At 41.9% G+C, this 18,358-nt stretch overlaps 1 protein-coding gene across 1 annotated transcript; it reads left to right on the forward strand.

Moving 5' to 3' along the window:
• Window positions 1–8,379: 8,379 nt before the first annotated feature.
• On the forward strand, window positions 8,380–18,358 carry LOC139418961 (uncharacterized). The gene is made up of 7 exons (XM_071168756.1): window positions 8,380–8,859; window positions 9,408–9,538; window positions 9,904–10,077; window positions 11,829–11,951; window positions 12,261–12,372; window positions 12,596–12,714; window positions 16,253–18,358. The coding sequence occupies exons 1-7, from the start codon at window positions 8,601–8,603 to the stop codon at window positions 17,189–17,191; spliced, it is 1,857 nt and encodes a 618-aa protein (XP_071024857.1). The 5' UTR covers window positions 8,380–8,600; the 3' UTR covers window positions 17,192–18,358.

An 18,358-nucleotide genomic window follows, 5' to 3' on the forward strand; every position in this document is an offset into this window, starting at 1 on the left:
CTGGAGAGCAAGGAAACCGCTCAGGAATTTCACCATGAGGCCAATAGTGACTTTAAAACAGTTACAGACAATAATGGCTGTGATAGGAGAACACTGACACAACAACATTGTAGTTACTCCACAATACTAACTTAATTGACAGAGTGAAAACAAGGAAGCCTGCACAGAATAAACATATTCCAAACACACATCCTGTTTGCAACAAGGCACTAATGTAATACTGCAAGAAATGTGGCAAAGCAATTCACTTTTTGTCCTGAATAAATACAAAGTGTTATGTTTGGGGCAAATCCAATACAACACATTACTGAGTACCACTCCATATTTTCAAGCATAGTGGTGGCTGCATCATGGTATGCTTTTAATTGATAAGGACTGGGGGAATTTTTCAGGATAAAAAAATAAATGGAATGGAGCTAAGCACAGGCAAAATCCTAGAGAAAAACCTGCTTCAGTCTGCTTTCCACCAGACACTGGGAAATTAATTCACCTTTCAGCAGGACAATAACCTAAATCACAAAGGCAGTTCTACACTGTATTTGCTTACCAAGACGACAATGAATGTTGGCCGAGTTACAGTTTTGACTTAAATCTACTTGAAAATTCGAGGTAAGACCTGAAAATGGTTGTCTAGCAATGATCAACAACCTATTTGACAGAGCTTGTAGATTTTATTTTATGAATAATGGGCAAATGTTGCATAATCCAGGTGTGGAAAGCTCTTAGAGACTTACCAAGAAAGACTCTCAGTTGTAATTGCTGCCAAAAGTGGTTCTACGAAGTATTGGCTCAGGGGTGTGAATACTTATGTAAATGTGATATTTCTAAAAACATGTTTTCACTTTGTCGTTCTGGGTTATATTATTTAGAGATTTTTTAATTTTTTTTAAATCCATTTTGAATTCGAGCTGTAACACAATAAAATGTGGAATGAGTCAAAGGGTATGAATACTTTCTGAAAGCCCTGTATATTAGCCTAAAAAGTCTATTACATATTGTGTTTGTCCTGTATAGGCAATATGATGTTCACAAATGCCTATTTCATTACTTCCATTTAACTGCTTAATGTTTTTTCCCCCAAGACACTTTTCATGAGTATAAGTTCATGCAGATTTTTTGTTGACGTGTGTATGTGGTGTTTTCATCTGGTGAATTTAAAACTTGCTTGTTTAATAAACAAAACATTTGACATTCATTCTAAGATTTTCATTGACTCTCTTTTGTATACATCACATCTGATCTCACCCTGTTCTGTATACACCCGACAGCACTTTATAACCAATATACACTTACTAAATATACCTACACATAGTACATATACCTACACATACCCACACACTAACAAACACCTACTGTACACGTCAAAATAGTTTAGTTAGGTTTGTCTGATGACTTTTGACTTTGCATAGCTGACTTGTTTTTTACGCACATCATATTTATGTCCACCATGATGGGTTTAACAACAATGAAGTCATTCTGTAACTACAGTAAAGGACTTAAACGTAGTGGGGATGGGTAAACCCTCCATGTCAGGGTTTTTTTCTTGATTATCTTATTAAAATATATTGTTCCATTTATCTTTAGTTTTAGTCATGTACGTTTACACTGAAAATGTTTTTTCATCCATTTTTCTATTTATTTTTTTACTGTTTGGACATAGGCTGTGCAGAAAAAAAACCTGCATGTTGAAATGGTGTTTTATCTGTGTGTGCATGTGTACATACCTAAAGGAGTATACTGTATGCATGTGTAATCTGTATTACATCTCTATTGCAGGAGGAGGAGGAGAAGAAGGGGTATGAGCAGGGTCTGGGGAACCCTGAGGGGACAATGGTCATGGAGGACCTCCTGAAACCACAGAAAAACCAGCTGAGCAGCACAGGACCACACACAGTCTCACTGAGGTGAGCCCACTGTGAACTACTGTCTGAATGATATTAGGTCAGGGCCCGTATCCACAAAGCCTCTCAGAGTAGGAGCGCTGATCTACGATCAGATCAGTTTTGCTTTTTAGATCATAATGAATAAGACTGTGTAGACGTGCACTGATCTTTGAGCAGGACTTCTACTCTGAGACTCTTTGTGGATACGGGGCACAGGTCTTGATACATTTTGTCTTAAGTGTGGGACCATGCTTTTAAATGATCAAACCATTAAAGAGTGTCAAGTAATCAAAGGGTCGTTACATTTGATTTCAATCCCTTTTTAACTGCACCCATTTTGATTTGAATGACACTTTTCCATACATATTTGCCCATGGTATAAGGGTCAGAAAGTTGCTTTTTTTTACCAGAATGTCAAAACGTTCAGGAGATAGGTGCTCAAAGTTTTGCATACCCCACCATACCATGAGACGGCCATGTCTTTGTTTAAACTTAAACTCAAAGATTGTTTTGGTCCTCAGATGCTTAAGTGGTACCTACTTCGTCAATTTCAGTCAGAAAATAGAAAATGACATCATTTGAAAGCTACAGCACTTGTCTTTTTGGAAATCGAGCTAATCTTACTGCTGGCAATGTCATAAGAATGTCGTCGTCCCCCCCCCCCCCCCCCCCCCCCCCCCCCATGTCACCAAAAGGCCAAGTGACCAAAAGTGCAGAAATGTATGCATGGAAAGGGTGGTCATCGTAATGCAATGCATTTATTTTTCTTTACACATTTAATGTGACATTACTTTGAATGTAGCCTTGTTGCGAACCGGGCTTCCTTAAAACGAGAAGCCTGGGGATGTTCCATGGCAGAAATCAGCCTAAAGAGGAGCGAGAACCCGGCCTAAATCAGTGACGCCTCGCAACACATCAAACCAATAAAATGCTTTGCTTGGGCGGAGCTCCAAAGGTGCTCACCAGATTAGTGCCGTAGGAGCAACTTTTAAAGGACTAAAAACCAGCACCGGTGACAAAACGTGTTTGCAGCACGCTGGTTTTCACTGCATTTTTCTGTTACTCAAGATGCTGCAGGAGGGGAGAAATGGTCTAGAATTTTGACATTTCTGGAATGATATTTGTCTGTGCTGGCTAGCATGAGGCACACGAAGTAGCTAGCCACAGGGATGTTTTGAGAAAAGTCAGCTTACCTGGTTAGGTATAACTACACTGAACAAAAATATAAAAGCAACATGTAATGTTCTGGTCCCATGTTTCATGAGCTGAAATAAAAGATCCCAGAAATGTTATACAGTGGGGAGAACAAGTATTTGATACACTGCCAATTTTGCAGGTTTTCCCTACTTACAAAGCATGTAGAGGTCTGTAATTTTTATCATAGGTACACTTCAACTGTGAGAGACGGAATCTAAAAAATCTAAAAATCCAGAAAATCATATTGTATGATTTTTAAGTAATTAATTTGCATTTTATTGCATGACATAAGTATTTGATCAACTACCAACCAGTAAGAATTCCGGCTCTCACAGACCTGTTAGTTGTTCTTTAAGAAGCCCTCCTGTTCTCCACCCATTACCTGTATTAACTGCACCTGTTTGAACTCGTTACCTGTATAAAAGACACCTGTCCACACACTCAATCAAACAGACTCCAACCTCTCCACAATGGCCAAGACCAGAGAGCTGTGTAAGGACATCAGGGGTAAAATTGTAGACCTGCACAAGGCTGGGATGGGCTACAGGACAATAGGCAAGCAGCTTGGTGAGAAGGCAACAACTGTTGACGCAATTATTAGAAAATGGAAGAAGTTCAAGATGACGGTCAATCACCCTCGGTCTGGGGCTCCATGCAAGATCTCACCTCGTGGGGCATCAATGATCATGAGGAAGGTGAGGGATCAGCCCAGAACTACATGGCAGGACCTGGTCAATGACCTGAAGAGAGCTGGGACCACAGTCTCAAAGAAAACCATTAGTAACACACTACGCCGTCATGGATAAAAATCTTGCAGCGCACGCAAGGTCCCCCTGCTCAAGCCAGCGCATGTCCAGGACCGTCTGAAGTTTGCCAATGACCATCTGGATGATCCAGAGCAGGAATGGGAGAAGGTCATGTGGTCTGAGGAGACAAAAATAGAGCTTTTTGGTCTAAACTCCACTCGCCATGTTTGGAGGAAGAAGAAGGATGAGTACAACCCCAAGAACACCATTCCAACCGTGAAGCATGGAGGTGGAAACATCATTCTTTGGGGATGCTTTTCTGCAAAGGGGACAGGACGACTGCACCGTATTGAGGGGAGGATGGATGGGGCCATGTATCGCGAGATCTTGGCCAACAACCTCCTTCCCTCAGTAAGAGCATTGAAGATGGGTGGTGGCTGGGTCTTCCAGCATGACAATGACTCAAAACTCACAGCCAGGGCAACTAAGGAGTGGCTCTGTAAGAAGCATCTCAAGGTCCTGGAGTGGCCTAGCCAGTCTCCAGACCTGAACCCAATAGAAAATCTTTGGAGGGAGCTGAAAGTCCGTATTGCCCAGCGACAGCCCCGAAACCTGAAGGATCTGGAGAAGGTCTGTATGGAGGAGTGGGCCGAAATCCCTGTTGAGTGTGTGCAAACCTGGTCAAGAACTACAGGAAACGTATGATCTCTGTAATTGCAAAAAAGGGTTTCTGTACCAAATATTAAGTTCTGCTTTTCTGATGTATCAAATACTTATGTCATGCAATAAAATGCTAATTAATTACTTAAAAATCATACAATGTGGTTTTCTGGATTTTTGTTTTAGATTCCGTCTCTCACAGTTGAAGTGTACCTATGATAAAAATTACAGACCTCTACATGCTTTGTAAGTAGGAAAACCTGCAAAATCGACAGTGTATCAAATACTTGTTCTCCCCACTGTATATGCACCAAAAGCTTATTTCTCTCAAAGTTTGTGCACAAATATGTTTATATCGCTGTAAGTGGCCATGTTATCCTTTGTCAAGATAATCCATCCACCTGACAGGTGTGGCATATCAAGAAGCTGATTAAACAGCATGATCATTATACTGGTGCACCTTGAGCTGGGGACAATAAAAGGCCACTCTAAAATGTGCAGTTTTGACTTCTCAAGTTGAGGAAGCGTGCAATTGCCATGCTGACTGCAGGAATGTCCACCAGAGCTTTTTCCAGAGAATTTAATGTTATTTTCTCTACATTGTTTTAGCGATTTTGGCATTACGTCCAATCGGTCTTACAACCGCAGACTATGTGTAACCACGCCAGCCCAGGACCTCCACATCCGGCTTCTTTACCTACAGGATCGTCGGAGGGCGGGGTGCTAAGGAGTACTTCTGTCTGTAATATAGCCCTTTTGTGGGGAAAAACTCATCCTGATTGGCTGGGCCTGGCTCCACAGTGGGTGACCCTTGCTTCCACGTGGGTGGGCCTATGTCCTCCCAGGCCCACCCATGGCTGCGCCCCTGCCCAGTCATGTGAAATCCATAGATTAAGGCCTAATTTATTTATTTAAATTCACTGATTTCCTTATAGGAACTGTAACTCAGAAAAATCTTTGAAATTGTTGCATGTTGTGGTCATATTTTTGTTCAGTATAGCTAGCTACCATTAGCTACTAGCTAGTTCAATTTCTCTCACGATTTTTCTTCTTCTTTGAGGTTTATGAGCAGACTACAATCAAAGTGTATTGCCGCCATCTAATGTAGTATGCCCAAAAAAACGAAATATGTTTTAGATTAACAAATTCATACTAACTACGAAAAACCACCTTGACCTCCTTCACCCTTACAGGGCACTCCAAGAACTCTGGATAATGATCCCCACCACAATTGCAACACTGACTTTCTTCACTCCGACCTTCAATATACTCCTTCCGTCTGCAAACATTTTTGACATGGCCAAATCTTTTACAGTTTTTGCTTTGTAGTGGCTTATGGACAAATACTCTATCTGCATACTTTTCGTAACCTAACTTTACATGCATAGGAATGTGCTCTTTATCAAAAAACAATGGAACCAACTGAGTATCTTCCTTTTCCCCGTTCACCATGTGGTTCAGGGGACGGGCACCAACCACATCTTGGATTCTCTTTAATTATTCAGTATCTACCTCCATGGAGACCCCGGCTATGACTCCTTTAACTGGTGCTCTACTCCGCAGTTCAAAGCATAATTCTCTCACGATTATAAAGCCAACAACATTTGTATTAAAACAGCATATTATTGACCTAAAAGGTTAGCTGTGAGCCCAGTATTTAGCTTATCCAGAATCAGTTTTAGGCCTACATAGACAGTACATGGTTGCTCTAACTCAACTCTGGACCTCGAAGCCAGTTCCACTGCTTTTTTTTACCTTGTTCCCCTTTAATCAGGGACTGATTTAGACCTGGGACACCAGGTGGATGCAATTAATTATCAGGTAGAACAGAAAACCAGCAGGCTCCGGACCTCGTAGGGTAAGAGTTGAATACCCCTGGTCTATATACTATGGGAACAACTACAACCGTTTTGCAAGCATCATTGCTCAAATGAATACAATCAAATTAACCTCATATGTTACCTGCAATTCTCATCTCCTGTAGCCCAATTGTCATCTCCTTATTTTCGTACTGTACCTTCTATTACAAGGTGTCGTGACGTGACTATCATTAATGGGAGGACTGTTTCAAAATCAAATCAATTAACTGTTTAGTTATTACGGGATTAAATGAATCATGTAACAATTAACTCATTAGCAATCTTGGGGCACCATGGAAAAGTTTGTTTAATGAGTTACCGTTTCCCGAATTAACTGAAGAATATCAGAATATCGTTATCATATTAGTCATCCATACTTATTATTACCTCATATCAGTCTCATTCTGAACGTTGTTGACTTCAAATCTGCACGAATCCTAGTTTACATGAAACTTTACATGACAAACAATTCTCATTTAGAAGGCTAAAATCACATTTCATCTTCTCACAAATAGTTTCATATTTAATCATATAAGATATTTACAACATTTTGATGTAACTCTGACATATCCATTGTGATATCTCTTAAAGTTACAATGTTTCCGTTATAACATCTTTAATGATATCACCAAACAATAAATTATCTGACATGATTGTTCTTTAAGTCCCTCCTGAACATTTCCCACATTCTTTGTGTAGAAATATTGTTTTAATATCCAACCTTTTGATGTTAAAGTTTTGGGGCAGAGTCTCTCTCTACACACAAACAATTTTGACTTCTCCATACTGCAGTGCACGAGAGAGGAAGTTTACGACCGGTCGTTAAAGTCCTAGAACCGGACCCACTTCCTCCCTTCCCCTCTGGTGGGAGAGAGAGAGTGGCCATAAACCATCTACCATAAAGGCCTGCAATTCCTTCGACCTCATGGCTTGGTTTTTGCTTTGACATACACTGTCAACTGTGGGATTTAGTTATTGTCGACTTTTCTATTTAGTTATTTTTTACTTTTACTCAAGTATGACAATTGGGTACTTTTTCCACCACTGGCAGTATCATATTTCAAAGAACAGCGCGCATAGCTTTTTAATTTAACCACACCTTTTGAGCTTGGACATCAACCAATAACATCCTTTCTCTTCAGTGTAAATGAGGCCCTCCGTTTGGTGTGATGCAGGCTCGGTGGAGGGAGCGAGACTGAAGTGAGCTCATCTTTACCTTTTCCCCTCCCCAGTGTTTACCCGATAAAGTCATGTTAGAATATGTAACTTATCCGTTGAGAGCTTTTGTTTTGAACCCCCTACTATGTTTTAGTTGTCAAACTTATGGTAATGTGTAGGAAGAATATTCCAAGATGTGAGAAGTGTGCAGGAGGGCATGGGACAAAAGGGTGTGTTTCAGTGGAAAAAGCTGTGTCAATTGTGGGGGTGCCCATATTGCTAGGGATCAGAAGTGTCTGGTGCGCGAGAGAGAGTTTGAGGTTGCCGGGGTTCAAGTAGTGAAGAAAATGTCATGCCGAGGCAGTGAGGAAAGTAGATGATGGTGGGAAAAGGGTGAAGGAGCCTGAGAGGATCAATGTGAGAAGTAGCCCAGTACAGAGTGATCCAAACAGTTTGTGCTTTAAGGTTGGCTTCTTGGTGGTTTTTGCTATGGTCATTAATTGCACCGCACATATATTCCAGAAGATTGATTTGGTGGTAGTAGTAGAAGATACGTTTTTGGGTGTTTGAGATTTTAGTGCAGAAGAACTACAGGGAGTTTTGAGAGAATGGGCTCCATCCTCCCAAGCCGACAGTCTGGTGTAGGACTTTTTAGGGCCAAAGTAGTGGGAAGGGGTGGTAGGTCTGTTGGGGACAGTGGCGTGTATGTGGGGGAGTAGGTTTGATGGGTATAGTGGCGTGTATGTAGGGTAAGATGGTGGTGCAATTCAATTCCCCCAATCTACTTATCCATTTCTGTGAACAAAATGTGAAATTCACACTACGACCTGTAAAAGGCAGTAATACGCAACTAAGGGTCTATTCTGCCGGAAAACCACACAAAGAAGACTGTAAACGGAAGTGAACACAAGAACAATTTCCACGTTTGCGTTTTTGTTGTTATTTAGATGTTTATTAACACCCTGGAATTCAAAATATGAATACTTTAACTGCATAGCATCACATACTTACGACATGTAGTCTTAAATTCACGTTGGCGATAGGACTTGGTTGATAAGTGTTCTCTTGGTAACGCTAGCTGCTAACGTTAGCTCACAATGGCTAACTGTATGGTTTTTCACACTCAAATAGCCTCCATTATGGAGGTGCTAGCGAATGCAGCCGTGTCAGAGATCTGTAAACTCGTAGACGACGACTATGCAGTGTTTCGTTTGGAAATAACTCAAAGCCAGAAAGAAAACAGGGCATTGCGGAGGAGACTACAGCTACTGGAGCTGAAGGTGTCACGGGAGCGCGTCCTCGCCATTCGACCCAGTAGTGTAAAAATCCTCGACAAATACAGAGGAATGGCAAGAGGTACATTTTGCATAAGGCAGGCGTTGTCGCCCGGTTCCCAGCTGCACATGTGTCATCGGTGTTACCCAGAATTGGGTCTTGGTCCGTTTTTTGGATAGTATGCAATAACTCCCCAGATTATTTGCCAGAGAAACAATATATTCTAACCTGATTATTAATTTACAGCATTTACTATGATTTACTCAGTGAAAACAATGTAATACATGGATCATAATACATAGATGGTAAAAAATGTTTTGTCACACACTAGATAGGTGCAGTGGAATGTGTTGTTTTACAGGGTCTGCCATAGTAGTGCCTTGCTCAAGGGTATATCAACAGATTATTTATTTTTTAACCCTGTTGCTTCGGGTGTTTGAACCAGTGACCATCTGGTTTCTGTCCCGACGCTCTAAACGCTAGGCTACCTACCTACTATGTCACAAACTTATGAGATGAATTACCTAACCTCCTTGCCATTTCTAGACCGTGTCAATAATGTACAATATACCGTTGAACGTTCACAGTAGCTAATCTAACCACCTCTTTCCCCCCAATAACTCTCTCAGGTGAAGGACATCTCACTGGAGGCCACAGGAGCTTTGTGAAGCCAGCGGGACACAATACATGGAGAGATGACCAACCAATCACTGTTGATGAGGGGAGTGGAACCTCAACCCAGCATGTTATTGTGATAGAGGTTAGTGTTATAGTGTTGCAGAAAAAATGTGTTATTTGTAACTCGAATGTGGCCTGTTTAGCGCACCCGAGTGGCGCAGCTGTCTAAGGCACTGCACCTCAGTGCAAGAGGCATCACTACAGTCCTTAGTTCTAATCCAGGCTGTATCACATCTGACATGTGATTGGGAGTCCCATAGGGCGGTGCATAATTGGTCCAGGTTTGGCCGGGGTAGGCTGTCATTGTAAATAATAATTTATTCTTAACTTAATTATTCACTTGCTTAAATGTACATCCTAATTTATCTGCCATAGAGGCATTATCTTCCCTACTATCTTGTTATCCAACTCATGTACCAGTAATAACCTCCTCTCTTTTTGTGTCAGTCTGCAGATGCAGAGGCTGCAGGTCCTGGGGTCAAGCTGGAGAGGTCTGAAGGAGAGGAGGACCCACGGCACAGCAGAGACTTCCAGACTCGTGCGGCTAGAGAGCCCCCTGTAGCCATAGAGGTCCCCACCACTGCCCCAGTGCGGCCCAGGACCCGACGAAGCATCACGGAGGTCAGTGGAACGCCGAACGCCGTCCTCAAGTCAGACACGAAGACTTTATTGGGGCTGGGGCGACTGGGCTGTCCTCCTGCTCCCTGCACAGAGTATTTACTTTACGGTAGCCCGAGGACGGTTCTGTCCCGTAAGGACTCTGGCGTGTTACAGACTCACAATGATCCGTCCTGTTCATACGCTACAGAGACACAGATGATATCTGGTGACATGCCTGTGGGCTTAGATACACAGACTAATCCAATGAGAGGGGACTGGAACCAGTACATCAATAGTGTATACTCTGAAGGGTCCCTAGATAAGAAAGGGGAGGGTCTGGTTGTAGATGAGGTCACTGTGAAAGTGGAGAGCGACCCTCCTCTGACATGGAATGCAGACAAGACTCACTTAGGAGAAGGACACTTGCAGGGCAACACCAGTGACTTCTTAGACTACAGTGAAAGCTTAGAGACAAATCTAAATGTTGCGACCCACTCCCCTTTACACCGAGTGACCATGTCGATGGCACCTTCCAATTCACAAGGCCATGTTCTTTTCGATCAGGTATCGAACTCAAACGACCAAAAGGCCAAGGCGCGGGAAGGGGTAGCAATAACGGGTGGTAAAGAGAAGCGGTTCCTCTGCATGTTCTGTAACAAAGGCTTCAACTGCTCCCAGAAGGTGGAGATCCATCAGAGGGTCCACACGGGGGTGAAACCCTTCACCTGTAACCAGTGTCACATGCGCTTTGCCCATGCGGGCAACCTGAAGAGGCACGAGAGGGTCCACACAGGGGTGAAACCCTTCAGCTGTACCCAGTGTCACATGTGCTTCGCCCAGGCTGGTGACCTGAAAAGGCACCAGAGGGTCCACACAGGGGAGAAACCCTACAGCTGTACCCAGTGTCCCATGCGCTTCGCCCAGGCAGGTGACCTGAAAAGGCACCTGAAGGTCCACACGTGAGAAAGGCCATTTCCCTGTACGCACTCCAGGAAGAGGTTCTCCGAAAGGAGCTACATCAGGATACACCAGCAGAAAAAACAGTTCACTCCATAGCTTCTGATGTGTACTTCAAACCCTGCAGTAAAGACAAATATTCATTTTCATTGTTGTCAACAGAAAAGATCTACAGATGCATTTGGAATAACGAGAGTAATCAATTTCAGTGTTGAATATTCCTGAGTAGAATATTGCATCCAGACATTGTGTGATATATAAGCCTAAAAAGTCTATTTCATATTGTGTTTGTACTGTGTAGGATATATGATGTTCACAAATTATGTTTCATTACTTCCATCCACTAATACATTTTTTCCCAAGACACTTTTAATAAAAAATGAAGTTCATGCAGATTTATATGTGTGGTATTCATATGGTATATTTGACACTTGTTTATGTTCAATAAATTGAACTTTTAATTCTAAGACTTTAATTAAGAACGCGCTTTATAACCAATATATACTTTAAAAAATATATATATACCTACACATATCCACACTCTAACAAACACCTAATGTAAATGTCAAAATAGTTTAGTCTGATGATGACATCATAGCTAACTTATGGATGGGAAGCCTGTTTACCCACAACATATTTTATGTCCACCATGATGGGTTTAACAACAATGAAGTCATTCTGTGACTACAGTATAGGACTCAAACGTAGTGGGGATGGGTAAACACTCCATGTTGAAAGTGTGTTATTATCTGTGTGTTTGTGTACCTGAGGGGAGGGAGTGTATGTCTGTAATCTGTATCACCTGTCTTTTCCAGGAGGAGGAGGGTCTGGGGAACCCTGAGGGGACCATGGTCATGGAGGACAACCAGACTACACCACCTCCTGAACCCACAGAGGATCCTGCTGAGCAACACAGGACCACACACAGTATCACTGAGGTGAGCCCACTGTAAACTATTGTCTGCATGGTATTAGGTCAGGGCTCATATCCACAGTGTCTCAGAGTAGGAGTGCGATCTAGGATCAATTTTGTCTACATACTCTTAATGAATAAGAATATGTAGACAGGTGGTCCTCGATGTGAAACTTTGTGGATACGGGCCCAGGTCTTGATACATTTTGTCTTAAGTGTGGGACAATGTCTTACTCATAGCAATCCCTCATTGCCAAATCAGAAGATGCTCCATAGCAGGGTGCTCATATCAGATTTCTTGATCCAACATCCTCTCACTCTGTTTCTCTTACAGTCAGTAGACATGGAAGATGGGAAGCCTAATCTGCTGCTGGTCAAAGAGGAGACAATAGAAGACAGACCAGAGAGCATTGATCTGCTGAGTGGAGTAAAGATGGGGGAGCAAGGTAAGGGAGAAATACATATAGCCTACATACAGTAATAGATATTCAATGAGAAAATTGATGTCCCTGACAATTTTTTTTGTCTTAATTTTCTTCATTCATTCATTAAATGAAACTTATGTTTAGATACACATTATGTATGAACTTGACAAGGTAATTGACAAAAAACTCCATATGTAGAGTTCTCTGCCATGTTTTTTGTCTATTTTCTAACCTCTTCCTACAGGTGGTTGGCTGGAGGCTAACAGAGATTGGGCGGCCGTCTTGGATTCCCAGACCGGTGCAGCCAAAGGCCCAGGGGACAACATCACTAAGCAGGCCAGGACCAGAGGTGACATAGTGGAGGTCAGTGGATGGAACAGCGTCCTCAATTCTGGGCTGGGGAACAACACTGTTAACTTCTCTAGGGTAGGGGGCCTCATTTGGAATTTTGGATGAAAAGCGTGCCCAAATTAAATTGCCTTCTACTCAGGCCCAGAAGATAGAATATGCATATAATTAGTAGATCTGGATAGAAAAAACTAAAGTTTCCAAACCTGTTAAAATAATGTCTGTGAGTATAACAGTACTGATTTGGCAGGCGAAAACCTGAGAAAAATCCATTCAGGAAGTAGGATTTTTATTGTTGTTGTAGTTTTCTATTCAATGTCATTACAGTATCCATTGACTTATGACTCAAAATGCAGTTCCTATGCCTTCCACTAGATGTCAACAGTCTTTAGAAATTGTTTCAGGCTTGTATTCTGAAAAATGAGGGAGTAAGAGCAGTCTGAATGAGTGGACCCTGCCGTATCACAGAGCTTTTTCATGCGAGCGAGCAACCGAGAGAGTGCCTTTCTTGTTTACCTTTTATATTGACAACGTTATTGTCCGGTTGAAATATTATCAATTATTTAGGCTAAAAACAACCTGAGGATTGAATATAAACATCGTTTGACATGTTTCTATGAACTTTACGGATACAATTAGGATTTTTTTGTCTGCCTGTTGTGACTGCGTTTGAGCCTGTGGATTACTGAAAAAAATGTGCGAACAAAACTGAGGTTTTCGGATATAAAGAGAGACTTTATCAAACAAAAGGAACATTTATTGAATAAATTAATGTCTTCTGAGTGCAACCATATGAAGATCATCAAAGGTAAGTGATTCATTTTATCTCTATTTCTGACTTGTGTAACTCTTCTACTTGGCTGGTTACTGTTTGTAATGATTTGTCAGCTGGGCTATGTTCTCAAATAATTGTAAGGTATGCTTTCTCCGTAAAGCATTTTTTTAAATCTGACACTGTGGTTGGACTCACAAGAAGTTAATCTTTAAACCTATGTAAAATAGTTTTATCTTTTCTGAAATTTTATAATGAGTATTTCTGTATTTAAATTTGGTGCTCTGCAATCTCACTGGATGTTGGCCAGGTGGGGACGCTAGCGTCCCACATACCCTAGACAGGTTAACCAGAAACAGACAGTTGATCACAAAACAACATCCGAACTTGGTCTCCATGACAACAGACTGGCTGAGACCAGGGCAAGGCGTAGATTCAATCCGGGACAGGGAGGTGTCTATATGTTGCGGGAGAGAACAGCCGCTGCTAGCGCTGCTCCTATAGTTGTGACTCAGAGAGACTGATGGCGCCTCAGGTTAACCCCCTAACACAGTGGTCACTAACCTTTTCTGAGTAAAGATCACTTTCTGAGTCAAAATGCAAGCTTATACAACATGGACCTATTAAAAATAGTACTGTAGCAATGAGTTTTGTGCAGTAGGCTATAGGCCCTGTTGGCTTTGCTTGACTTTCCATGCCAATGCATTGTTGTTTGGACAATTTGTAAAACTTATATTTCAAAAAATGAGATATATGATCAGTTGTTGTATTACTTGTGAGGCATAGCTGAGTGAGCGTATATTTAAATAATTCATTTTATTTTACTGTGCTGAGGGTGCCTGCATCTGATGGTCAGTCTCAGCTGAGGGAGAGAGCGGCAGATAGGCCCTCCACTCTCTCTTTCCGCTGCTGTCACTGACCAAAAAGGTCTGGAGTCGCACCCCATTATTTCTGCCTCATGCACATGTTGTTACTCCGATGAACAGAGAAAGTGAAATATTCTTCAATATATAAAAAAAACAAGCCGCTAATAATACCAACAAAGCAAGCCTATCAATACACTTTCCTACTCATTCATTACAACTACAGTGCTGGTTGTAGTGCCAGTGGAAGTAGGAAGAATGTGCATTGTATTGCTTATAAACGTGTTGAATACAAAGTGTTGACAGTGCTGAGTAAGAACTTAAACATGAGCTCACTCATAAAAACAGCAGCTCTTTGCTATTCGTTGACAGTCTCTCTCTAGTCATGATTTTAAACGTTTTAAAGTCTCACAGCATCAACTTTGCTGTAGCTTTCATTTAAGCTTTATACATTACTGCAGACACCATAATCTGAGCTGTCCGATTGGCCGGAGGTAGGCCTATAGTGGACTTGATTTGCTCTACGGGCCTGCCAGGAAGGCAGTTTGAACTATTTCATGTGTCTGAAGGTACAATGGGAACACAGCTGAATCAGTTACACCTGCCAACAGTGCGAGACAAATAAAAATAAATAGGAACGCAAGGCTTTATCTTTTTTTTTTTTTTTACAGAAATATTTGTCGATCGACCGGTTGGTGACCACTACCCTAACAGGTGCTGCCTTCAGCCTGCCTTTATATAGGATCTATCAACTGGAACATGGACCCTGACCTTCGTCCTCCTCACACTCTCCTTATGTTAAACCAGACATCAGACAATGCCAGTGCCTCAACACTAAATGGCTACACAAGCCCATTAACAAATTACAGTAGTAGTAACGCTATCAGTAGATCCGGTGGCAAAGAGAAGCACTTCCTATGTTCGTTGTGTGGGAAAGCCTTCAGTTTCCCCCAACAAGTGGAGATCCACCAGAAGATGTACATGGGGGAGAATCTGTTTGGTTGCCACCTGTGCCAGGCAAGTTACTCTCACTCGTCCAAGCTGAAAAGGCACCAGAGGGTCCACACAGGTGAGAAACCCTACAGCTGCCCCCAGTGTGAGAAGAGGTTCTCCCACCAGTACCAGCTGAAGATGAGCCTAAAGATGCAGACGGGAGAGAGGCCATTCGCTTGTACGCACTGCAGGAAGAGGTTCTCAGAGAGGAGCTACTTGAGTCTTTGTAATTAATTCTGTTGGTTTTGGATGTAGTGGGGAACTAGATGAGGTGAACTGAGGAAAGAATGAGTATGATGAGGCAGATCGATTATATGGTGATGGTTGAAATGGTGTCTGTAAAAATGCTTCACTGATGAAAAGTGACAACTAGGTCCCTTTAGATTTTATAGTGAGGTAAGGATAGTGCCTTAATTCATGTTTACTTGACATGAAGTACTGTAGCTGTGTGCGCAATGTTGAACCTTTTCAAAAGTATTCTAAAATTCATTTTTTTAAAGCGGGGGTACCAGATTTACAAAAAAGTCAAGTGTTACCATAGTGAGAAAAGTTATTCTACTTGTCACATCACTTTGCGCATTAAAAGTACTGTACTTCAAAGTTATGTGAGTGTATGACTATTTTGTTGAAATGAAATACAAAATCAACTCTGTGCTGACTGACTTGGTTATTTTTGTATCATTGCAGGGACTGAGTTTCTCTCATCTCAGTCAAACCAAAACATTATACTTAATTCTTGCATGAACACATATGGACATTTTTTATAATAAACTCCAATGGCTCCATATTGTTGGGTACTTGAATCACAGTGTTAGAAATGGGCTTGACTGTGGTTAACATTTAATAATATCATGTTTCTGTTTGTATAGCGAAGAGTTTCTTCTAGAATCCTTTATATGTTCTTCTGTTCAATATGTGTTTACAGTCTGCAGTCCATGATGATCTGCTGATATCCGGTGTTGCTGGTGGGAGAGACTGGACCTCTGAGGCAGCTGGTCACAAACCCTGGCCCTGGATCAGAACCCTGGATCAGGAGCCATCACGCTTTCTTCCCGATTCGGAACTAGGACCGAAACACGAGGGACAAAGACTCCACCACCACATAGAACACAACCAGTGGACAGATGGACTGAACCACCTCAGTCCTGGTCGTCATCAGAGAGACGGAGGCTCCAGTCAGGGATCCAGTCTGCAGCCCAGACCCTTCTCTTCACATTCTCAGTGCAGGGATGGAGCAGGGCCTGGGGCTGATAGAGATAGACCCTCCTGTTCCTATGATACAAACACCACAGTATCCATTATGAACAGAGCAGGTCACCCTGGGCTTCAGCCTTCAGAGAGAGTAGTGGTAGATCCATCTGGTGGTAGTCTATCAGCAAGTCTGTCTTCTCCTTCAGGGTCTCAACTAATGCCTGGTGACTGGGTTCATAGAAGGTCTGGACCTGGGTCTAGCCTTCCTCAGTTACCTCAGGTTTACCCCACCAATACAGACACGGTCAGGATGGGCGTTCACCCCAAGAGGTACCTAGCCTATAACATAGAACACAATCCCAACAACACCCAAACAATGGCTAGAGGTCAAGGAGGGAGCTCAAAGACTAACCACCTGACGGTGGTGGCTCCTGCTTCTACCTCTGGTGTTATTGGCTCACAACGTGGGAGGCCAAGTGTTAGGTCGGATGCAGACAAGCCGCACGCATGCCCCACATGTGGGAAGCGTTTCACTGAGGCAAACTATGTGAAGAGGCACCAGACCGTTCACACCAAGGAGAGGCCCTTCAAGTGCAAACTGTGTTACAAGAGCTTCGCCTTCCTGAGTAACCTTATCAGACATAGGAGTGTCCACAATGGGAAGAAATTGTAGCATTGTGGCTTGAGATGTCCACAGGGCATATCTGGGAACCATTTTTTAGTTGACATAATATAATTATCGTGTGAAGTGTCTTGGGGCAAGAGGTTAATTAATCACATACCCCTCAACCCTTTGTTAACTGTGTAAATACCTGTTTTTAGAGAGAAAGTAAACCTAGGCTAGAACAAGGACAGTTGAATATTTACCTTACTGAGGTGATGTAGATGGGATAAAGTCGTTCTATTATTTTCTATTCTATTCTTGCTAACATGCTGTTCATTCTAAACAAGTCTGCTCTCAGCTTGAAATATACTGATCATAGGAGATTTGATGTGAGATGTACTAAGCAGTACCGTATTTCAAAGAACAGTGCGTACACCTTTTTTGTTTAACCACCCCCTTTGAGCTATGACGCCAACCAAAAAAGACCCTCTTCTTCAGTGTAAACAGAATCGCTGTGTGTATTAACTGTAGGGGTAGTCATGTTGCTGGAGATCAGAAGTGTCCAATGAGAGAATGGCAGGTTGAGGTTGCCAGAGTTGGTGTAGTACAGAAGGTGTCGTATGCTAAGCTAGTGAAGAGAGTAGTAGAGGAAGATCCAGGGCGAGGGATCCTAATAGGTTCCCTATGAGTAGGCCGAAGTCAATAGAGAATCCATAGAGAGTGATAGGAATAACGTGCGCTTCAGTTAGCTTGGCTTCTTAGCGTTCATTGAAATGGGATCTAAATCACAGAAAATATATTTTGTGACAGCTGCAGAGAAGAACTTTACGTGATTTTACTGCAGACGATTTACAAGGTGTGTTGAACGATAGTGTCCCATCCTCCCAGGCAGCCGGCCTGGTATAGGATCAGATGGGGCCAAAGTGGTGGAATAGTGAAGTTTTAGGTTATTTATTTATTTTTGTTTTATTCATAAATATGAAGTTTAATTTTTTTTAAATGATTAAACAGTAACATACAAAAAAACAGAACAGCCAGGGGGATTACACAAATAAATAATAATACAAATCCACATTACATCAAATCAAATACAAACATGTACCGAATACATTGACATTTTGTTTGGCATACGTTTGAATGATTCTAAATATTATTCCAAATCCGATTTTTCTTTATAAATGTTGAATTTGTATGAAAAATATTCAAAATAAAATAGAGATTTAGGACATACTGACA

This window comes from Oncorhynchus clarkii, chromosome 10, assembly GCF_045791955.1.
Source record: "Oncorhynchus clarkii lewisi isolate Uvic-CL-2024 chromosome 10, UVic_Ocla_1.0, whole genome shotgun sequence".
Taxonomy (NCBI): Eukaryota; Metazoa; Chordata; class Actinopteri; order Salmoniformes; family Salmonidae; genus Oncorhynchus; species Oncorhynchus clarkii.